Source organism: Alligator mississippiensis, chromosome 3 (genome assembly GCF_030867095.1).
Source record: "Alligator mississippiensis isolate rAllMis1 chromosome 3, rAllMis1, whole genome shotgun sequence".
Lineage (NCBI taxonomy): Eukaryota > Metazoa > Chordata > Crocodylia > Alligatoridae > Alligator > Alligator mississippiensis.
Window position 1 is genome coordinate 282,045,917 of NC_081826.1, and position 24,593 is coordinate 282,070,509.

The following is a 24,593-nucleotide window of genomic DNA, read 5'->3' on the forward strand; positions in this document are numbered from 1 at the left end:
CAGCGCTTTACTTTAAACTTGGTGTGCTCCCACGCTGAGCCCAGCACATGCCCAGAAGAGGCATGGCATTAGTTACATCTAGCTTTCCCAATGTCTGTATAGATTGAGCTTTTTAGTGGGGCTTTTTTGCCACTTTTATTTAATAGCTGGTTGAATCAGCTTTAGCTCAAAGGGCTGAAAAACCCTGTTAAAGTGCTGGATCTATGCAGCCGCTGCGAAGCCAGGCCAAACTGATGCACTGTTGCTTGCATTAAAGTGTATGTCTGTGTGTGCGTGTTGTTTTTTTCCCCCCCATGTCTGTCAGTGCCCTAAGTTGATAAAGTATATTAGAGGATGTAGTCTCTTCCAATTCAGCTTTCATGGTTTTAGTTTTATTCATGTACTGGTTTCACCTAGCACTAAGCACTGTTCAGACAAAAAATTAAGAGAAGATTGCCAGCCCAAATAGTTTAGCCTAAATATAAAAGACAACAGTTGGTGGCATGTCTAATGTGCTTCTCTTATTGAGTTAGGAGTGGGCAGGAGTGGGGATTGCTCAAACTGGGACAGGCAGCCTGAGTTTTCAGGACAGAGTCTAAAGGAATAGCCTGAGCCAGTGGTATTTGTTCACACTTTTGGGCCTGTGGACCAGATGAATGGGGTGGGGTGGGGTGGGGTGGGGCTGGTCTGTGGGCCAGATTGGGCCCCGTGCCACCCCTGTGCACTGGGATGGGGCCCTGGGACCCCATGCTGTCTCCACCTGGCTGGAGCCTAATCCCAGCCCATTAGGGCACTGTGGCACTCTGGGCATGTGGGGGCCAGGCAGAGGCAGTACAGGGCCCTGGGACCCTATTTTGACTGGGCAGAGGAGATGCAGATGCCCACACTGCCTTGATCCAGCTGGGATTGGCCTCCAGGGACTCTGCACTGTCCCTGTCTGGCTGGGATTGAGCTCTGGGGCTGCTATGCTGTGTTTACCTACCTGGGATCAGGCCCCCCAATTACCTCTGCCCAGCCAAGACTAGGCTCCAGGGCCCTGCGCTGCCTCTGCCTAGCAGGGATCAGGCACCACCCCAACCTGCCCCTGCACATCAGTATCAGGCCCCGTGCACCTGATCTAGTGCACAGGGCCACGACCAGCAGGGCTCCTCACAGATCTGTAGTGAGCCCCATGGGCCAGATTACATGGCTCCAAGGGCTTGATCTGGTCTCTGGGCCAGGGGTTGCACACCCTGGCCTAAGCTGCTGCTTCTTTGTACTAGCTTATGCTCTGAAAGGGTCTCTGAAGAGAGGAGAACCTCACCAGGAGATGCAGGGGACTCACAGGTATGGAAACCATACAACCAGTTCCACTGGGTTCATTGTGGTGCCTGCTTAGGCCACATTTGACATTCTGCTTGCTTGTTATGTGCTGCTCTGCTTGGAAATGCCTTATCCCAAGTGCAATATTTCATACATATTTTTGTAATTCATTCAAAACCTTTGCAGTTGTGGCAAGTAGCCACCCAGATAGATGTGTTTAGTCCAAAAAATAAGTGTTTGTAGATTATAAATAGCTCTTGCGCACACGGGGAAAGTATTCCAGAGAAACATGTTGGACTCATTGCCTGAAAGAAGAGCGAGTAAGTAAAGGCAGTGTAGGCCAATAACTATGTGCCAAGACATGCACTGCTAGGTTTCTTTGATAGTTTCCTCTCTTAGTCAGTAAAAAATGACTTATAATCATGACTGCCCCAATGTTGACTCTTTTTCTGTCATGCAGAGGTAGTATTTTAAATGAAGAAACTGACTCAACTTTTTGTGAGGTTTATTCGTACAGTTTCATAGGGGGAGAAAATCTTTCCCCAGACATCCCGTGTCTTTTTTTTTTTTACTTAATTTTGTTGCATCCTTGACCTGCTGAGAGGGGGAAGGCCATCACAAATGGTAAGGGGTGACATTTGCCAGCTGCAAGGGGATGGAAAGACTGAGGTCCACATCCTCCATTTAGGCATCTAATTCCTACGTAAGTGCCTAAATACCATTGGTTTCTGTGGGCGTTAAACCTGGGAGTTAACCTTTGAGGATCTATGTCTAAGACTTGTTCACATATACATAGAAACATGGAACTAGACTTGGATCTCATAAGTCATATTTGGCAAATCACACCCAATGTTCGTTCCCACTGCCCAGGAGTTAGTTGCATCTGAAAGTGGGGACACAAAGTACCTTATCCTTTTGTACACCAGCTGGTATCAAGGACCTGCACATTGGTTTAGGTGGCATAGTCCAGCATAAATTTTTACCATGTCTATGTCTTAGGTGCGATATCTTTTGTGGTAATCTTATAATTACTATATAAACCTTTCAAGAGGCAAGGATTTTTAGGGTGATATCTTTTATTGGACCAACTGTGTAGTTAGCATAAATTTAGACAAGCTTTTGAATGCAAGATGTTCTTCCTCAGGTCACCTTTGAGGATCTGTGTCTGAGAGACTTGTGACCTGAGGAAGAATGTCTTGCACTAGAAAGCTTATCCTAATTACAAGGAGAAGGACCTCTTGGAGGTGGGGGCACCACAGATCACCAGGAAAGTCAGGGAATGAGAAGAACCAGGTTTTCAAAGCCGGAGCCCCTTTTGAAGCCATGTTAGGACCATCTACAGGGGGTCCTTTCAGGAGAGGGCGATGGAATAAAGTGGCTTTTTGGAGAGCCCCAAGGAACTACTTTCTTGTTCCCCTTGAAAGGGGTGTTTGATCCTGCATGACAGGTAGGCCCTGCTGAAAGCAAGCCTCACTCAGGAGAGCCCCATAGAAGCAGTGGAGATTATACTCACTCATGCGCACACACTCACTCTAGGCACACAGACAGGACATTACTTGGTGACCATTAAATGTTGTTCTAGGAATTGTGTGCAGTGTTGGGGGCGAGCCCAGCTTTAACAGGCATAAAGCAAAATCACTGTTTGCGCAAATAAATTAATCTTACGGATAGAGAGCCCACTCTGAGTTTCTTCATACAAAGCACCCTAATCCTTTGTTGTGGCCTCCTAATCAGCCTCGCTGTAACAGATAGTGGTATCGCAAACTGGGGATTATGATACTTTCAGCTCAGCCTGAGAGCAGATGGAAATTAACTGTTTGAAGGGAAAGGTCCTTCTCAAAGGCAAGCTTTTGTATTTATCTTAACAACCCTATCTTAACAATTAGCACATCAATTAATGGCTTTTTCAAAGTGTGTTTTTGTTTATTTTGATATGAAGGAAATCTTTCCCAGGGTCTTCATGTACTCAAAAAACCCCCCAACAAAATCAATGCCCCAAAATACTGTTTGAAATCTCCTTGTCCACCACTGATTTTTGAAAATCGGCATGTTTTGAGCTAAGAAAGATTTTTTTTTCTTAAATCTGTAACTAATTTTCTCTTTATAAATTCCTTTAACCAACATTTTAAAGTTTTTTCTTGCCCTCAATCAGATATTTCAGGAATTTAGGCTGGAGAGAAAACAAAGGTCTTCAAATAGATTAAATGGATTACATTGCTTTTTCCATAAAGACAAAAGTTAAAGTACATGAACTACATTTACTACTGAATCTACAGGGTGGCAGAGAAATTCATTTTTGCAGAATGAAAGTTTGATAGTTACTAATTTTCAGATGATTTATAACTGGTTTATATTTGTAGGGGTCCATTGTTACAGAAAACAGCCTCTTGTTTCTGAGAGAACCAACAGGCTTTAATGGGAATGGACTCTTTGACTAAGGTAGTTTACAATCCTCTTCCCTTCTGACCCCTTGCTTTGAGATTTGATTGAATGCTGAGAGTGTTTTTGCAAGGAGTGGAGAGCAAATAAATAAGACATAATTGAGCTGTCACAAGTTGTAGAGTTATGGCTGTATTTTGCCCTGGCACTGGTTTTATGCTAGATTAATTCCAATAAAATGAGGTGAGTGAGCAGAATCCAGCTCATCTCTATGAAGACAGACATGTTTTACTGAAGGTCAGACTCTGTTAGCTTCAGTAACAGTTGACTTATTCATAATGCAAACAGGAAAACACTTGCACACTAATAAACTGGCAAGGCAATGTGTAGTGTGGAGATGAAAAGCACTTACTAATACTATTCCCTTGTTGTGAACGTACTGCACAGGGGGGTTAAGCTGTGACTTCTGCAGTCACCCTGTGTTCTCAAATACTTCAAACTTTCTGAATTAATCTGCTTTTCAGCCTAAATATCTCAGGTTTAGGTTTTCAATTTGGATAAAATCTTTTTGCCCATATTTTGAATTGCATGAGAAAAATAAATTTTTTAAAGTAGATTTAGAGGCTTTCCTTGTGTGAACCATCCTAACGAAGAAAGATAACAGACAGAACCATGGAAGAAGGTCACATAAGGGGGAAGACCATGGACAGATGCAGAATGTTTGCAAGTGGGCTGCAGGAGCAGCAACCTGCACTTCAGGGGTGGCTGCAGCCTGGTTCCCAGCATTTACCCTCTTTCTGGGCAGACCAGACCACAGCATTTACCTTCTTTCTGGGCAGACCAGACCACAGGAGCAGCAGCAGGGACTTTTTAAGTCCTTCAGGCAGGTAAGAATCTTCCCTCCAGCTCCCTTCTCTCCCTGCTCAGCTGCATATTCCCTTCCCTTCTCCCCACGCCCCTTCCCTGCCCAGTGCTGCTGCTGTCTTTGCCACTGTACCCAGCTGACTTGGGGGGGCATTGCTGGGGGTGCTCCACAGCCACTTCTGCACTGCTGCAGCTGGACTGCACATGAAGCCAGGCTTGGCTAGACAACCGTGGCATTGGGTGGCTTCCTTTCCTTTGTACCTGCTCCCAGGCCAGCAGGGAACTGCCCTGGGGGGACCAGGTAGGGAAGAACCCACTCACTCACCTGCTGCCGCTGCTGCTGTCCCTAGCTGAGACTGGTTCTGCATGGAGCCCAGTTAGAGTGGGCAGGAGCAGATCTGGAACTCCCCAGTGGGGAGCTGGAGACGGCGGCAGCAGTGGGTGGGAGAGTGGGGAATTCTTACTTGATTCCAGGATTTAAAAATAATTCCCTGGCTGCTTCTCCTGTGGTATGGTCAACCGAAGGGGGTGGGGTATGGAGCACCCCTGCATCACTGCACTGTCCTGAGGGAGACCCTATCTTGTGCTTTTTGAAAGACTGGGCAGCATGTAGTCGTACAGAACACAGACAGCAGTTTCAAGCCACAATCTGGCCATAATATGAGTGCTGGTTTTGTATATGTGGCTTAGAGCAGCCCTTTTACAGTGGAGTTTTGTAATGAGCCAGGCTTTTGACTGTGCAAATGAGGAGGAACTTCATGAAATGAGCACAGTACTGAGTTTGATTTTTTTTTTTTGCTTAAATGAGTAAGAACAAGTAAGAAATTACAGTTGCAAATTTATTCTGGCACTGTTGTTGTTTTCCATTTCAACGTTAGAAACCCAAAAGAATTGTTAAGCATCCTCAACCCCTTTACCACCATGAGCTTTGAATGCTTATCAACTAATTAGGTTCAAATTTCGAAGATAGCTGAGTCTAGATTTCCCACAACTTGTTAATATAAAAATATTTTTAAAGGTAAAACTGTCATTGCAGGGAACCTACAAAGGACAGAAGCATAGAGTTGAAAAAGACCTCAGATGTCATCTAGTCCAACCCCCTGCATGGATGCAGTAAAGAGATAGCATTGGGGATAGCGTGGGGGAGATCCAGTGTATAGAAATAAGAGATTTATGCAGTAACTCACTCCAGGCAAACTTTTGAAAAGTGGACACAGATGTTGGATGCTTCAGTTATTAAAAACCAGAAAAACAATAACCTCCCTCCTCCCAAAACCCCCCCACCACCTAGTGAAGATGGCCAGTGCATCAGTAATCACTTCTTAATGTCTGAGCCTAATTTTCATTTATCTTTAACTTATCTTTCATTTATCTTTTTTTTCAATATCCCTCAGAGAATAAGCATTATCAATATTCCTCAGGGGTCTATTTATTTGGCACTGCTTTTAGCTTTAAAAAAATCCATCAGCAGAATAAATTATCCATATGCCATATTTACAACTTTATTGTGATCTGTACAGTTGTATCAATCCATTACAATCTAAATCTGGTTAAAAGTTCTGTCATCCGACCAGAGTGGAAACTATAACATGGGGCCTATTGTGCACTACAAAGAGCGACCATTATTATATGTTTATACTTTTGTAAACACCCAGAGGACCAAATGAGATGAGGAGCCCATTAGGCTGCACAGATGCTAAGAGAGAGTCCTGGCCCTTAGAAAGTCTAGACTCCAGTAGACAAAATGGACAAATATTGGGAGGTTTATAATCCCCATTTTCCAGGCACTGAGCTATAATTTAGAGACATACCTTTTACAGATCTGGCCTAAATCTCTTGTCCAAGGTCACATAAGAATTCTGGAACACAGCCTGGAGGCGAACCCAGCATTCCTGCATACTAATCCAGTGCCTTCAGCTGCCACAGTTTCAAATATATATGCTGCCTGTGAGGGATTAATCTGTATTATTCTGTGAATGATGATTTCACAAGCAGAAATTAAAACCAGTTCAGAAACGAGCTGCCAGAGCAAAGTCCAAGCTATTAATTTTGGTTTGACACAGCCTATTCAGCTATATCTGGTCTTAACACCAAGCCTTGAACTCCAGTCACTAGACCATAGTGTGTAAGGCTCCCTAAATCCCTGGCAGTACACAAGTGGTAGCAAAATTCCTTCCTCATCTAAAATATAACAGTTTTTTCCACCATGCAGATGTGTGAGAATCTCCAGGACTGTGCTTCCTTTGGGTAAAACTTACACAAGAGCCATGCACACTATTAAGTGATGGGTACTTTAACTATGATACAGTTGGATGGAACATGGAAACTTAAGAACTTCTCCCAGGGACCTCATTCTATTAAGTGCAAGGCCTAGTTCCAAGGGGATGGTTTATCTTCCTGTCTGCACATGGCCAAAACCTTGTCAATGAGGGCAAGATTGATAAGAAGCACATGCGCACCTCAAAGGACATTGCAGACTAATAGTCAGGACATTGTGTCAAGATTTCACATTCTCCTGCTTTAATCTCTTATAACAAAATGGAATCCAAAACCCACCCCAGAGAAAACAAAACAGCTCTGTGTAGCATCATGCTCTGTCATGTGCATATCCATATTTATTTTTGGTGGATTAGAGCTAGTGTTTACCTATTTTCTGCCTATTCAGAAGTAATATTGTTTATGTGGATTTTAATAGACATTTATTTTTGTTAGTAATCTAAGATGAGCTCTGTAATTAACTGGGAAATGGAAAAAGTGTTCTTGTGTATTTCCTTTCAGTGGCTGTGATGGGCTCTAGAAGCAAGCTAGATGTTCTTCACTCAACATGTAATGCATCTTTGCCCAAAGATACCTAGCAGATGGGTGTGAAATGATCCTCGGTATATTTACTTTCATCATATTTACTTTACCTTCACTCACTATTAAAGGATCTTTAATGAAAGCGTCGCCAATAAAAGGCAGAAATAATTTTCCTTGAGCCTTAGCTGTTGTAATGTTATCAGAATGTTTATGGCAATAGTTGCTCCCTCTCTGCTGCTTGCTTGTTGTTTTAACATTTATTATTTGGTATATAGTAGCACTCAGTCACTTCAGGTAAAGATCATGCCTCATGGTGCCAGGCAAAGAGAGGAAAGTGTTTCCAGCTCCAAAAAACCTGCTGTCTTTGTCTTAAAACAACACAAGTTTCATGAAACAAGTAGGTAGATGGGGTAACTACACTTTCTCTGCCAAATATACTGCTCTCCCTTTATTCTCTATGTCCATTCTCTTTTTCTGTAGCTCTTCCCTTCTCTGCTTAACACTCAGCTTTATATCCCCCAGCGTGCATAATAACTTCTCAGCTTCACTTCCTATCAGGTCTCCTCAGAAAGGACATTTTTTTCTGTCTGTATTAACCTCTGGATGACATAAAATTAAACGGCAGAATTTAGCTACTTGTATTTTTCTCCTGTATTTTGCTATCCTCTCTTCAGCTTTCCCCCTCCTGTTCTCTCTCTTTTCTCCGCTTCTTTCTTTCTTGCCCTTCTTCTCTCTCCATTTATTTAGCCCTCCAATTCTTTTCCTTTTCTTATTTCATCTCTGCTGGCTCTCCTTTTCCCTAGCTATCTTTGCCATCTCTTTCCTCCCCATTCTACCAGCCATCTATTATTGCCTCCTTTGTTAGCCACTGGCTGCGAACAAAGTCCAGCTGACCTGCTTTGGCTGGTTATTACATAATGATATACTCAGGTTTCTCGTCCCGTTTTTCCCTAGCATCTAGTGCTGCTGCTGTCATAGACTTTGCATCTAAACATGTTGGGCAATTCCAACATTAGCCATGTGGGAAGGGTCACTTGGTGGTATAAACTTCTGGTCTGGAATGCTCCTTGGAACCATAAGTTCAATCTTTTTCTTTGCTTTTCTAAGACAAGGAAAGAAACACCTTCAACACCTGAAGTATGGGACTTTTTTCAGAGAAAATATAATATGCAAAAGAAATAGAATTGGCTTGTGTGCTTTTTCACAGATTCTCTGATACAGCAAGAAGACCTGAGGGTTTTTTTTCAACATGGTGTTTCTGTTTGTTTAAACATTCAGGTCTGTTCTGCCCTAATCTCCCCAGAAGGCTTTAGTGATGGTAACTGAAGCTCTGGCAGGATTACAACAGAGATACCAAGAGCAAATTAAACCAAACTGAGGGGACTGAGTGTTATTTGACTGTTAAAACATTTTTTAAAATCTAACACACAAAAATATCCCCCCCCATTTAAAGAATTGGCATACTCATTTCAGTAAGGGTAAAGAAAGTTAATGATCCACATATTTAAAGCCTTCCTTGAGACTTTCCATAAAAAAAACAAGGAAAAATACAAGGAAGACCATGCATGACTTTCATACTACATTTCAAGGTGTGTCTGCATGTATTCCTCTTTGTGCAGTGGAAATAATTACTTTTGTATACCATAAGCACTTTTAAACCTTCAATCTTTTAGGGCCAGCAAGTCTCATTCCATAGGTTTGCATAGTGCTTGGCACTATAGGCTCTGATCGAGGCCTTTAAGTGCTAGCATAATACAATAACGAACTAAGGTCTTGTGAGCGTGAAGTAGATGCAAAAGATTGCAGGGTATTTCCACTGAGCCAGGGTTTCTCTAGTATCCTCGCACATTTTACTTCTTTCCCAAGTGTGCAAGAGATACAATGGTTGTACTTTCCTATGCCAGAAATGGCCATCTGAAAGAGTGCTTATGTGAAGTTAACAGGGGTGTAGGTTGTAGCCTTGTCTGCCTATGTGAAGTTAAGGGATGTATGTGGTAGCCATGCTGGTCTGAGATGAAAAGAAATGCAAACATCTAGAACTCTTGGTTCCAAAATGATACCTTTTATTAAACCAACTGAGAATTTCTCAGTTAGTTTAATAAAAGGTATCATTTTGGAGCCAAGAGTTCTAGACTTTTGCATTTCTTCTATGTGAAGTTAAGCCTGTTTCTTAAACTACTTGTGAAATCCAAAAAATAGACTTTTGTATTGTCTGTTTAATCAATATTATCACTTATGCAGCCCTCTGTGGTAACTTGTCTATTCCTGCATGGACAACATTGAGGAAATTGCTGATATGCACCACTGCTTTGCTGAATTCCTCATCTCTGTTTGTTTTGAGAATACATATGACATTTTGGAGTAGTTTTATCAACTTTTATACATGCTTGGATTGTGCAAGTTAAAACCTAGGGTGCTGCGCTCCAAGACAACACATTTCTTGCACCAGAAAGCACTTTCTGCCTATTTACTGTACAAGGAAATGATTCCAGATTTTGCCTGCCTGGGGCAATTGGAACATTTCAGTGTTTCCTTAACTACTGACACACTTCAACACTTTTCAGGAAGTAACCCTTGTTCTCTTAATGGGCCTGGCTGCATGTCTATTAAAGAGGAGATGACGCAAAAAAGCCACATCTTTAAGGTAATAGGTGGAAATATGATTATTTGTTGCAAAGCATTGTACCGTATCAGCTAAACTTGTTTTTATATATGCCTGCTTGGATTTAAAATCTTGCAGATAACTAATCTTCATGCCTCTGTGTTGCAAAGATTTGCACACATGCTTAGCTTGACACATCCAAGCAGTCTTACTGCTACTAGTCCCTTCAGAGTGGGGCTTCACTATTTTTTAAAATAAAAAAAAGTAATATTACAAACTCTGCTACCTATGTGAGTGAAAGGTTGAAAAATAAGGGCAGATAGCAGAATGAGCAGCACAGGTACTGAATTACAATGCATCAATTTACTGTATGGAAGTTACAACAGTGACTTCTCTATTGTCCCAACTGACCTACTTACAATTACACCCCCCCCCCCCCAGATTAGAGACCTTCCCCCAGTGCCATGACATTTAGATATGGACTGGATCTAGTATAAAGATTGGGGTTGTTGTGGGGAGAGTTTGGGCCCTGGGCTCCTGTTATGAGCCTATTTCTTTAGGGAAAAAAAATCAAAACTTTTTGAGAAGAACCTAACAGCAAATGAAATACTCTGGCAAAGTGACTTACCTTCAAAGTTGGTATCATTACTGCTGTTTTACACCTGGGGAAAGAGAAGAACAGGAAAGGGACTGGTCCAGGATCTCCCAGTAGGCCAGAGGCAGCACTCAAACCTTAGGCTGCTTACAGACATTAAAAAAACCTTTAAAAAAGTGTTTTACTGAAAGAAACAGCACATTAGTTTGATCCAGCTGCTCCACAAAAGCCCCACTAAAGCACCTGATCTGTACAGATTTTGGGTGAGCTGGCTCCAACTAATGCAATGCCTCTTCAGGACATGTGCTGGGCTCAGCATGGGAGCGCACCAAGGTTGAAGTAAAGCGCCATCTTTTAAAACATCTGTAAGCAGCACCAGTCACCATGGCCCTAGTCTAGGGTTCTGCCTACAGACCTCATTGCCTCTCCTTACTGTAGGACTGCTGCTGTGGGGAAACACTCCTTGGTGTGAGCAGGGCTTCTCTTCATATTTAGGTAAAGGTGCAATGGGATCTAATGTGCCATCTACACAATCACATACCACATGTGTATGATGAGAGATGTGATTGTGGGATTGCATATTAGAGCCCATCAAGCACTATTGCTGGTGCAGGGAGAGACTGATCCTAGGATTGGGCTCCTCCTGTCCCCGGGAGAAGCAATCTCTTGTGGCTGGGAGCCTCCCTCAGCCTTACATTGCAGCCATGCCCCATAGCTGCCAGAAGGTGCACTACAGGGACCCAGCATCTGCAGCTACCAAGATCCTTGCAGCTGTGGGGCACTGCTGGGGCTGAGTCCCCTCAGCTGCAGGACTCCCAGCCCTGGCTGGGCATGGTGCACCCCTGTGCCTAGGAGCCCGGACACCTGAGGAGGCTCCCAGCCCAGAACCTGCTGCATGTACAAATTAAAGCTGGATAGCAACCAGGTTCAACTTCATAGCTGGGTGGACCTTTTATGGCCTGATACTTTCTGAGAGTCTGGACCTAGTTCCAGTTAATTGCACAATTAACCAATACCTACAAGATGTAGAGCAGAGGTTTCCCCAACTTTTTCTTCTTGCGGACCCCCTTCCAGCTGCCTGCGTACCCCTGCCAGGACGGGAAATGCCAATTACAGGCAGTCCTTGACTTACAACGTTTTGAGTTGCAACCTTTCACACTTACAATGTGTATAAATTGACACCCTGTTTCAACTTTCTGACATCAGTTTTGACTTTACAACACTTGATCCGACACGATGCCACATGAGAGAACAAGTTTGCTGCATCGCCCATCTCCCTGGAGAACATCTGTCCAAATTGCCTTGGGCACTTTCTTGAAGAAAGTAGACAAGACTCCAGAGAAACCTGCAGCCAAGACTCCTGAGAAGACTCCAGCCAAGAGCCCTTCAAAAAGTCCAGCAAAGTCACCTCAAAGAAATCCTTCCAAATTAATACGATTGCTATTTACAATATAAATACATTAATGTAGCTATGTTACTCATCTATGATTGATCGAGTACACAATTCTGGGTTATTTTTGGTGAAAATAGGGTATCCAGCCTTGGTTCAGCAACCAATCCCCCATTTATAACATTGTTTCCTATGGGAAAATCGTTTCCGAGTTACAATGTTTCTACTTAAGACTCAGTTTTCAGGACCCAATTGTGTCGAAAGTTGGAGGACGGCCTGTATCATCGTAACGACATACTAGAATGGCTCTCTGATTAATCTTACAATGACAATTCAATCCAGCGTGTCTCCGTTTCTCCCGCGTGCCCCAGAGGTGTCTCGCGGCCCGCGCCCGGGAGCCTGCTCCGCTCCCGGCCGGCTCGGCGGTGCAGCTCCGGCCCCTCCTGCTCCGCTCCACGCTCGGCTCTGCCGGGCAGCCGCCGGGGCGCCCGGACCAGCTCCGCTCCGGCTGGTGCCTCCCGGGGAGGCGGGACGCTCCGTGCGCCGGGGGAAGCCGCGGTCCCCGGGGCCGGGCGGGGAGCGCGGGCTGCGGGGACGGCGCCGCTCTCCCTGCGACCTCTTCCCCGTCTACCCCCCGCATCTGGCTACCGCAGTCTCCGCCGGCTCCGGCCACAGCTGGCTGCTGCAGTCCGCCCCGCGCTGCCACATCTGGACCGCCGGGGTTTCCCCCCACCCCCGCCTTCCATCCTCCCCCTGTTACCTCGGCCACATCTGGCGGCCGCATCCTCCCCCCTCACCCCCAGCGGGCCGCATCTGGCGGGCGCTGTCCCCTTGTCCCCGCCCCCGGGAACATCTGGCCGGGCGGGAGCAGGGCCGAGCGCCGCCGCCGCCGAGGCAGAGGAGCCGCCGGAGCCCCCGATGGTGCCGCGGCGCAGCCGGGGAGGTGCGAGGCGCCGCAGCCCGGCCCCGCTGCTGCTCCTGCTGCTCTTGGCGCCGGGGCCGGGGCACGCCTGGACCTACCGCGAGGAGCCGGAGCGCAGCGACAGGTGGGTGCCGGCGCGGGGCGGGCTCGGCTCGGCTCGGCTCGGCCCGGGCCGGGCTAACGCCGCCGCCGCTTCTTCCCGCAGGGAGGTCTGCTCCGAGAGCCACGTGGCCACCACCCGCTACCCCTGCGTGCGGCCCTCGGGCGAGCTCGCCACCTGCTTCAGGTCAGTGCGGCGGTGCGCGGGTGTGTGCATGTGTGTACAGGTGTGTGTATAGGTGTGTGCGCACGTGTGAGTATAGGTGTGTGCACGGTGCGTGCCGGGGGCCACCGCCCGGTCCAAGCCCCTCCCCAGAGCCGCCCCCGAGCACCCGCCTGGCGCCTGTCCGGGTCCGGGTCCGGGTCCGGGTCCGGGTCCGGGCCCGGGCAGGAGCAGCCCGCCGAGGCCGAGCATCCTTCCCCGGCTGCGCTTGACAGCGCCCGGCCCTTCCCCCGCCCAGCCTCCGACTGTTTGGACGGGAGGTCCCTTGCCAGGGCAGTGGTACTGTGCCTCCAACAGTGCTGCCTTAGGGTTGTTGGGGCCCTGGGCAAGAGAGTTATTTGGGGCCCCTTAGAGGCTTAATCTGGATGACCTATAAGCAAGCTGGACATTTTCGATTTCTATTTCACTTTGTCCTATCCATGAAACTGCAATGAAAGTTTCTTAATGCAATATCGATAATGCAAATATTCAGTGTAATTCAATTTTATAAAGTGTGTGGCCCCAGGCAGTCACCTGGTTTGCCCTTCCCTAAGGCTGCTATTGCCTCCAGTGTGCGGGCCCGAGGTGCAGCTGGCTGGCACTGCCTCCCCCAGCCGCTGGCTGAGTGCCCTGGCCAGCAGCCCCTGCCTTGGCCGGCTGGAGGCTGCTGGCAGGGGGCTGCTCTCAGCTGAAGGGCTGTTGGTCTTGACCGGCTTCATCTCTTTAACCCATGTGGGGGGTGTGCAAGGCCATCTGCTTCTGTATGCCTTGCCTGAGGTAATGGGGTGGGTAGGAGGTCATGCCTGTAGTTACTGATTAGAGGTGTCTGAATTCCCACTTGTTATGGGGTGGTTGGATGTGTGAGGGACGTCCTTTTCACTGCTCAGATTTGTACAAGAAAGTCTCCAAACCAGAATGGTCTCTCAAACTGGTATAACCTCACCTGCCTTGTTAAGGGAAGGGGAGCAGCTGTAGAAACAGACCCACCAAATAAGTAGGTACCTCCTCCCACTTCTAATATCTCTTGTTGAGTCCCTTACAGACCCCTGTGACAGGAGCTCCCTGTCCAGAGGTCAGTGCTGGGCGTGCGTGGGACGTACTGGATGGAATACAGCAAAGCACCTCGATGCTAGGGATCACCATTGTGGAAATTGATGATTGGTAGAAAGTGTAAAAACTGGTCTTTTTCTATCGGTGAACTGCTATTGTTCTTTTCACTGTGCTTCCTATTTAGTGTAAGTGTATAAATAGTTTGAATGTGCAGCTGTGTTCTGGGTACAGCTCAGTTGTGTTTCTTCCCTAAATGCATTGATGGCGTGGAGTGACGAAGCCTTGTGAGGGCAGAGCACTAGGATGTACATGACCTTTCTGAAGGTAAAATGCTGTGTCCCTTGCTCCAAGAGCACAAGGCCACACCTACTCTGCAGTCAATAACTGTCCATCCCAAGCTGTCCAGAATCGTGAGTTGGGCCCAAGTTATTGAGATTGTCTTCAAAATAAAGAGCAACTTTTGATTGCCTTCTGGTTTCTAAGGCTTTAGGGCTCCCTTGGGCCATGTTTTCAAGTTATCTCCACAACCACAAGAGTTCTTAATTCCTTTCTGTAAAAGAAAGTTGGATTCTCATGAAATATTTGTCTCCAAGAACTGGAGCACTATGTAACTGTGCCTAATATCACGGGACATGCAGAAGAGTCATGGCAATGCTGTGGAAGTTGAAGGGCACTGGGTAAGCAACTCCTTTATTTCAGTTTCTCTTAGCTGGTGGAATTCAGGTGTATGGGAAGTGGGGTAACATTAGGTCCCATGGCAGTGAGACCATGAAGAGCTGGTTAGGTTGCCCATTTTAACTTCCTGGGAGAATGCATCATCTTCTCTGGTGTGCTGCCTTTTGCCTTTTGTAATTAGCCCTGGATCACCAGTAGCAAATTGTATTGATATGGAATTCATGCTTAGTGCTCTCCTTCTTGGGCTCATCCCAAAGAGGTTCCTTTTTGATAGTGAGCTGTTCAAATTGTAAGTCCAGCTCCCAAAGAACAAGTTTCCATTTAAAACCTGGGAACATTTTCAGGTTAATGCTAATTGTGAAGCAGTATGGTACATATACTCCTAGGGAGCTGGCCAATGGAAGCTTGACGTGAGGTGTTTTGGTTGTAAGCATATGAATAAAAGCAGTTAAAATGTGGAAACTGAGTTTTAGTTTTCTGGGAAATTCTGACATGTCAAAAATTGGTCTTGTTCCAGTTTGGCATTTACTTATTTTCTGAGACACAGAAACTCCAGAAATTTTGGTTTGGGAAATTTTTTATTTCATAGTTCTAAAAAATCTATTCCAGGATTTTGATAAATATTGCTTATGAATTTTATTTTTGATATTTATGTTTTATCTCATGGTATGTTGGTAGTACATAATATAATATTTGAAATGTTTTATTTATAAATAATTGAGGGAAACTGCTACTTAGCTTATCACTCCTAGGTTAAAGGGGCTCTTGGTTGGAATGAAAGTCAGAGACTTCCACAAAACTATTGCTACGTAACATGTCAGTAACAGTACAATATGTGTTGTTACTACTGATGCCATCCAGTAACGTCAAAAATAAAAACTGAAAACATTTCATAAATTCAATACTAGGTTTTATAAATGGAATTAATTTTCCATTAATTTTCCATTTTATAAATGAAATTAATTTTCCAGAACAAAGAATTTGAAATATATTTTGTTTCTAATTTCAAAATATTTTTGAGGAATTTTCATTGAAACATATTTTCAAAACATTTCAATGAACATTTTTTTTTAAAATCTAATGAGTCTGTTTATTAATAAAGATAATCCAAAAGCAAGGCCAAGCCAATAGAGATGTTTTGGCATTATTTTCTTGTGGTCATAGTAACCTTGTACATAATTAGATGTATTTTTTTCTTTCGGTATGTGTACAGTCTAGCCCTTTGGCTCCGTTCAGCTATATGTTTTTTTAGATGTTGCCATTATTTATTTTCATAAGTGCATAGAGGAACAGAGGCAAAAAGTAGTTGGAGCTTGTACAGTGTGTTTTCAGTATGCATAGTATGCAAACTTTATAATGTAATAGCAAATAAAGTAGGATGTACCAGTAATTAGATCATTGTAGACAATACAATAAGCTCCAATCATTGTTAAGCGTTTAACACAACATTAAGACTTGACCTTGTATTTATGTATCCAAAATTCCAGTTGAAATAAATGGATATTTGCACTGCACAATTAAGATGGGTTCATTCTAGTGTTTAGATGTTTGGTTATGTGTAACTGCTAAAGCATTTATTGGTATGTCATGTTAAACAAGTATTGCTCAAGATCTCTTCTGTGTCTCCATTAGTTAATTTGTATTTGAGAAGTTATTTTACATATCTTGATTTGGCTGTTGCATTGGTCTGTACTCACATTCATAGTGATAGACCTAAGCACGCAGTGAACTTTTTTCACTGAGGATAACTTTTTGGGGGATAGTTTGCTTTCATTCATTTTAATTTCATTCAGAGATGTCCCAAGTTGTTTTCCTGTACTCTGGAGACATGATACATGAGTGAGTAGACTGTCACTCTGACCTATGATGACCTACTGCATGTTTCCATAAGAAGTAATAGCATATGGAATAGGCAATTTCTGTTTTATCTTGAGATAATGTAACTGTCTTCCCATAACAATACAGTTGTATTGTTGTGTGCTATTACTTCTGCAAATCTGGTTACTTTCAAGTTAAGAAGTCTGAGCCTGTAATTTAATCTAATGCCACAGTCATAGCAGAGAACATCATATTGCAGAAATGTATGGTGTAGTTGCAGTTGTTAGTTGTTAGTTTGTTGTTTAAAGACAGACAAAACCTGACCACATAGCATTTTTTTTAAGTTAGAGAAAAATATTACTTTAAGTTAAAAAAATTCTGTGATGAGGCTTGGTTTATCATAGATATATTTCAAAAAGATAGTATACAGGCTTGAGAGAGACATTTGCCTGTATGAGACTGTTTGCCAGGCACTACAATTATACAGTAATAGAAACTGCTGGCATAATAGAACTACAGTAGAAAAACACATTTTGGAAACAGATGGGAAATCAAGAATATTTGTGTACCAGAATCATGGAAACTGCTTGACATGCCAGAGACTTATTATGAGCTGTACTTTGTGAGGAAGGCTGTGAGAATAATTGAGTTTCAAGTTTGGTGGTTGAAGTGAAAGGCATATCCATTGTCTGGGGTCAGTTGAGACAAACAGTTTTGTTTTGTTTCCAGGTATTTTTAATAAAAGCATAAAGGATAAATTCACAAATCCAGCAAGAAGAGGGGGTAATGCCAGTGTCCCTGTATATCTTTATACTCAAAGTTTACACAGTCTCCTGGGAGGTGGAAGACCTTGGTTCAAATCCCTCCTCTGAATTAGCTTGAAAGGGCATTTAAACCTGTGTTTCTCCACTGTCCAGGTGCATAAGCTAAACATCTGCCCAGCAGAAGAAGGGACATCACCAGGTCCTTGTATCAGCTTTGAAATCTGGTCAGAACTCTTTTCTTTGGTCAAAACTATTAGTTGAAATAATCCTGAGTTAGCCATCCATTTTGTTTAATAAACAGTTTGTTGAATAATAAAAATCTTGTTTATGATGACTGGACTCTTTTCTAGAGGATACTGAGTGCTCTTTGGTCCCCACATCCTTCAACATACTAGAAGTAGAGGCTATGCCGTATCTAAAAGGGTTGGGAATTGTGGAACTATATTGAACCTTGCCTCAAATCAGTCATTTGAACCGGCATGACTAAACTGAACCCACCATACTTATAAGGCATCCATTTCTGGATCTGCTGTGTTCTTCCTTACTATTTTGTAGAGATAGTGATGCATATGTGATGTGGGAAGTATATTTACTGGTTAGAATTGGGACTGAGAATCTGGGTTCTTACTGTGTGACAAGAACCTTTGGAGTGTCCCAATGTTGAAGTGAATGGGAACTTTGCTGTTCATAGATTCATAGATGTTAGGGGCTAGAAGGGACCTTGTAAGATCGTCGGGTCCAGCCCCCCTGCACTTGGGCAGTAGACTCAGATGACAGCAGAACAGGGCCCTACATTTGTGTGTTCCCATTTACCTACCCATAAAATGTGTCCATGGGGTGTTGTAAGGCCTAACAAGTTAAATTTTGTCAAATGATTTCAGACTTTTGTTGGGGGGGAAAGTACTTTAGAAGTGCAAACCATTATCTTTATGGATAAGCTGTCTCATAAGTTTGGCAAAACTGAATAAACAGAATGCTGTGCCATAACCAGGGGCTGACCAATATTTATAATCTGGATTAAATATTAGCAATCACATATGAATAGTGTGATGAATTTTTAAAAATTGTTATCAGTTCCTTAGGTCCTATAGCATGCATCAGAATAGTTAGCATTTCCCTAGAAAAAAATGTCTGTACAGGTTAAACAGGACAGAATGGTTGTACAAAGGTGTAACAGGTTCCTTATCTTATAATTGTTTAACAGCTAAACATATTTAACAGAAGTCCATGTGGGATTATAGGTGCTGAATTCTGCCATGATACACTAAACTTTATAACAAATGTTAATTCAAACTGAAGGCTTATATGTATGCTTACAAACTAATTATTTATGCCAACTGAAGATCACCTTTAAGAAAAAAAAATCTGTTTTATTCTTTTTATTCTTATTGGTAGCCAAGTCCAATTTTTATAGACTGTATCCTTTTATACTTTCTTAAAGGATAAAAGTTATTGCAAGCAAGTTAGAACTGTGCAGTTCCACAAAGGGCAACACTTTCACTGATATGTCCCCTGAGACTCTCCTCAGTTCTTAGTTCCCAGCATCCCTGAAGACCATGTTGCATTGCTTTCCAGTTAATTTGACTACATACATTTTTGAAGCTTTCAGCCAGAAAAGGCAGAGGTGACATTTTATCTCAGGACACTTATAATCTTTCTAAGCAACTTTTCCAGTTTTGTTATCTTTCTAATCCAAAATAATGCTAGGTTTTAATTTCAGTGGAATTGATACAAACCCAGCTGTCATTAAAATATGATGCGGTAAACCAGGTAAACAGGACAAAAGAATACATAATCCCTGCTATTTTGTACAATAATATATGTTGGAAGTTTGCTGGGAATTCAAGAGCAGATTAGAAGTTCCTGGTTGTTTTATAGTATTTTGTTTTTATTTTAGAAAAGTAAACAGTCACAACATCTGTAACTCCACTTCTGCCAAGATACTTTCTTATGTTTCTGTTTCCATAAACTAAGAATTGTTACTTCACATGTAGTTTAACGTTAACATGCAGCGGGCTGAATGCTAGCTCTTTGGGACAATGATGTTTGTACTGTTCCTACATACTTTTGTGGCTGTTACTAGAAATCAGTAACAAATGTTATTTGGTTGTTGGTTTGAAAATCAGAATTAAATATCTTTGTTGTGTATACATTGTTTGCTGCTGTATAATAAAAACATTAGCTTGGGCCCATGTTCAGAGATATGCTGAGTTCTATGACATGGATTGGCATTTATAAATAGTCAGAATCTCTTTTTAAGATTTGGCCCATAATAGAAGACTTGCCAGCATAACACAGGAGCCAGGTTAGAGATTATACATCTCTGCTTCAGTTTGTCTGTAACATACATCTACACCCTTCATTCTGCCTGACTTCAGACTACCACAGCTGCTCATGGATTTCTCAACTACTTAATGAAAATGTGGTTCTATTATCTATGACTCTTTCTGCTGTCTTTCAATTTTTCTTACTATAGCTTGCCATCGTCAGGCTGAATTTAGTGCTTTTGAATCCAGACAATTTACTTTTTGTAGGAAAACAAAGCACATTACTTCTCCACAACAAAGATGCACCATAACAGTAGGAATACAATTTTCCATGCTACTCTGTCATTTTTCTCAATGGTTTTTCCCAATAGGAAGAGCTCCAGACCCATTCAATCCTTGACTTGGTGTCTTGGCTTTGACACGCATGAGTACTGATTGATGGCAGTTTGGGTAATGCAGTATGATGCAGACACTAGTCATTAAGGCCATATGCACCTTTTATGTAGACACCAAATTGCTGTTAGATGGTCAAGACTCTCCTTTGTTACTAACCTGAGCTGTCTTTTGGGGAATGACTAAGGTGCTGTCAGCACGCACAAATTGCACTATTTTAATTGTACTGAACTAGTTCAAGTGGTACAGCCGCATCAGTGTGGATTCAGTTCTGATACAAAGATGCTTCTGCCTGTACAGAAAGGAGAATAAGTGTAAGATGCCGTTATGTCTGTGTCCACACACTGTGTTGCATTGAGACAAATGCAATAATTAATGATTGCTTCTCTAATTAACATTGTGATACTGGTCCACAACTATGTGTCGACTTGGCCTAAACTTGCCAGTGACACCTAGCAACATAGTCTCCCTGTGTTTTATCTATTTTTCATTTACAAAATGTGGCCACCACCAAGCTCCAATTGCATGGGCAATTAAAATAAATAAATAACAATACTGCCCAGTAGATATGCTATTTCTGCTTAGTTTGGCTGGGTAGGTTTTGGAAAATCCCATATTTGTAGTATGTTGCTGTCTGTACCGAGGACATGTGACATTCTAGATAATCTTTTACTAGTCTTTTCTGACACCTGATAGTGTCTGACAAAGCAGTCTGCATCCTGTGAAAGTTTATGCCTTTCTATCCGAGTTAGCCTCTAAGGTGCAGCAGTCCTGCTTGACTTCAGACTGTAGCTAAAACTACCTCTCTACTGACACCTAGTGATCCTTTTGGATGGTATAAGTTTTGCCCATGAGGTGTTACTCCAGTGATAGCACCAGGCGTAGAAGTGTGTCTTATACATGACTAGTGCTCCTAGGCACTAGGGTGTTTATACATGTGTGCCAGGAGCGGGGAAGGGGGGCTTTTTAATTAGAGCGGCTCTGAGAGCTGCTCTGATTAAAGCATCCAGAGTGTCATGTGCATCAGCATCCTTCTGCTGAAAAGTGGCAGTGGAGGCACTTTAACTAAAGCTTGTTGAACAAGGTTTTGTTAAAGCACCCCCACCACCATTTTTCAGCATGGGGATGCTGATGCACATGATGCTGGAGTCTGCTGGAGCGCAGTAATTACCATGCTGCAGTAGGCTTGATTAATCAAGTCTGCTCTGACTTGCTGTAATTACAGTGCGTTGGAGCAGCCTCGCTGCACTGTGTAGGCGTGGTAATACAAGTTATAATCTGTAAAACTTGGGTGTTAAATTGGCCCATTACCTAGTATCTGAACATCTCAGAATCTTTATCAGTTTCATCCTCCTGATACCCTGTGAAATAGGGAAGTATTTTATCCTCATTTTAGAGATGGGGAGTTGAGGCACAGGGAAGCCTAGTTACTTGTTGAAAGTTACACACACGTTCTCTGGTAGATCAGGGGCTTCAACCTCACAAGGTCTTCTGAGTTGTAGTACTGGCAGTCCTTTCCCTTTGGGCCAGTCACAGATCAATGTGGGTAAGTAAACATCATAATGCTCCAAAAGTCTTTTTCTTTTCCTGCACAAATCCACTACAAAACCTTCTCTGCAAGAGCACTGATTCAGTGATGAACAATATACTAACCCTGGAGACAGTCAGGGAAAGCCAGCCTATGAACTTGTTAACACTTGTTAACTACTTCCCAGTATTCTCCTTATTTGTTGCATGGGTAAGAGAGTTTTTTTCATCGGTTCCTAAAAAAATTTGTATTTCCTAGAAAGGCAGTCTCCCTTAAGACCACAAAAGGTATCAAAATGTACTCTATGGTATGGATGAGCAGAAGATTTGGATTCTCTTTGAAATTAAGTTCATGGTACATAGTGTCATGAGTTGGGTTTGGTACAGAAGACTACGTGGTTGAGCATGAGATAAGATTTCCGTCATGCTCCTAGGGAGCAGTGGGAGCGAGTGGGGAAGAGCTCCTCAAAAGGGCCTTTTCTCTTGTAACAGTGGTTCTGAACATGGTGTGCATGCAAGGAAACCAGCAGCCACTTGGGAGGACAGTCGGGGTGGGAGGGTGAATATTTAGACTTTTCCTTGGTACAAAAATGTAATCAGCTATGTGCTGCAGTACAAGTGACCTCCCAGGTAGTTCACTGCTTTCCTAATGCAGCCATATGCCCCCATGCTTTTTATTTGCTAACATTTGCTTATTCTATATTTAAAAGAAAGCAAATACAAATGAATCATAGTTTTTTCAATAAGAAGGCTGACTGTGGACTTTTTTAAAGGAGCCCAAGGAAGACAGGAGACCAATTTCCAGTTAACTCAAATGGATTTAGGAACATCTAACTCCCTTGGCCAAGCTGCTGTTGCTGCAGTTTGATATTTTGCCAGATTGATTGAGGAAAGTAAAATTTCTGGGTCCCAGTGAATACATATTTTCAATAGCCCAAACTAATCTTTTGCATATAAAAGCAATGCCTTTTGGGGTTTATTTGTACACAACACTTCTTTACAAAATACCTCAGTATGGATACAAACAGTGGTAGTTTTTTGTCGCAGCTGGGCTGATGTTCTTAATTGGCGGGGACAAACGTTGCAGGGAGCTGTTGTCTTATGGGGTCAGGCCACTGCCATTCTTGGGGCTTCAGGGGCCCAATCCTGCCAGACTGTGGCCCCAGGTGACCTGGGGCACATGTCTGCAAGCTTGGAGAACTCCTCAATGGGGGTTCCCCACACCACACCTGCAGATGCAGGTCCTGGGGCAGAGCCAGGCAGCATGAAATGTGTCCCCTGCAGGGGTATTCCCAGGGCCTGCATCTGCAAGCCAGGAATAGGGAACCCTGTGTGGGGGTTCCCCAAGCTTGCAAGAGGTGTGCTCTGGGTTGGGGCCAGGCAGCCTGAAACACAGGCCTAGGGAATCCCTAACAGGATATTCCTGGGGCAGTTTATCACACCACAGGCATGCCGATGTTAAAAGCAGCAAAAACTAGGAATCATTGTGCTCACAGTTTGGGCATTTCTGGTGCAACAAGGGCCAAGGGCATCTTCTCCTGCCATAAAGCTTTTTATGTTGGGACAAGAGTGACATCTGTTTGCAGTCTATGAAAGCTTATGCATCTCTGATTCAGTCTATAAAGGATGTCTCTACTCTGCTTTATACCTCAATGTGAAGTGAGACAATATAATTAGGCAGGCAAGGTCCTTCTAGTGATATCCTTTATTAGACCAAGTGAGTAGGTGGGAAAAAAAGTTTTAGGCAAGCTTTTGGGCACAGTCACCCTTCTTCAGGCATAGGGAGTTTCTGCTGGTCTGAGACTCCAAGGACTTAGATCTGCAGCGACTCCCTATGGCTGAAGAAGAGTAACTGCACCTGAAAGCTTGTCTATAACTTTTTTTCCAGCTGCTCACTTTGTCTAATAAAAGATATCACTCAAAAAACTTTGCCTGTCTATGTCCTTAGACCAACACGGCTACAACCAAAAACCTACCAATATAATTAAGCACTTTCTGTGAGTTGTGTGATTACTGTGAGCAATGCATTGAAGCAGAAATTGTTACAAATAAAGGATCAGGTTTAGCAAATAGTTGTTCATGTAGACGGGAAGTTCTTGAGGTTCACATCAAAGGAATTCTCCAAATTTTAAAATTGGCGAGCTGTGAACTAACTGATAAGTGCCCTTCTTGGTGGCTAAACCCATAATGAAATCCAGGTGCACTGCATCCTGGTTTTGATCTGCAGCATATAGGGTTAAATATGAACTGACTTGCAGAGCATGTCATCTAGTACAAAGACTCCAGACCAACAAAATAGTAGCCCAAGGGCCTGCTTTATGTGATACAAAATATGTAATAAATGTAGGCCACTAGAGGGAATATGACTGTTAAAATTACACTGGGTATTATATATGCTTCCTAAGGTCAGATGCTTTGGTCCTTGAGAAAGCTGCTTAAACATTTCCTGTCTGAAATAAAGTAAGGAGGCAGTGTGATCTAGGTACTATTAGTATTATTAATAATATTTACATTACAGTAGGGTAGAGAGGCTCTAATTGAGATCAGGGAGTGTACATATACATAGGAGAGAGAGAACTGGAATTCAACCACTCCAGCAACTGCTACATCTTCCCTTTATAGCTTTTACAGCTTCCCCTCTCTTCCCCCCTCACCCCCAACTTTCTCTCTCCTTTACCCAGATGAAAAATCTTTTTTCCCTGCTGTAGGGTTGGGGGGGATGGGGGAAGGTGAGATTGTATCAGAGACGGATATTTGAATTGTCCTTCTTGACCTTTGCTCAGCCTGGTTTGCTTTGCTGTTCTCTGGTGTTCCTTACCATTAGAGAACAAAGGGCTAAGTATCATTCGCCTTCCCTAGGCAATGGATCTGCAACTCTTGGATGACCACCCACTGGCTTTCAAAGAAAACCCTCACTCTGATTCCACAAGTGATGGCAAGATAATTTAGAATTAAATGCAACTAAA

At 43.3% G+C, this 24,593-nt stretch overlaps 1 protein-coding gene and 1 long non-coding RNA gene across 3 annotated transcripts in view; both read left to right on the plus strand.

Annotated features, from left to right (window-relative positions):
* Nucleotides 1-4,201: 4,201 nt before the first annotated feature.
* LOC109285295 (uncharacterized) lies at nucleotides 4,202-7,501 on the plus strand. Its single transcript, XR_002093007.2, has 2 exons — nucleotides 4,202-4,547; nucleotides 7,303-7,501. It is a non-coding gene; the product is annotated as an uncharacterized LOC109285295 (long non-coding RNA).
* A 4,950-nt stretch (nucleotides 7,502-12,451) lies between these two features.
* The window catches only part of CCBE1 (collagen and calcium binding EGF domains 1), a 197,055-nt gene continuing 184,913 nt past the window's right edge, over nucleotides 12,452-24,593 (plus strand). Inside the window, exons 1-2 of one of the 2 annotated variants that reach the window (XM_059725254.1) lie at nucleotides 12,452-12,956; nucleotides 13,038-13,118. In XM_059725254.1, coding sequence (XP_059581237.1) covers nucleotides 12,829-12,956; nucleotides 13,038-13,118 — 209 coding nt within the window. In that variant the 5' untranslated portion in view covers nucleotides 12,452-12,828. The remainder of the gene's footprint in view (nucleotides 12,957-13,037; nucleotides 13,119-24,593) is intronic. The other variant, XM_059725255.1, reaches the window with a different exon arrangement.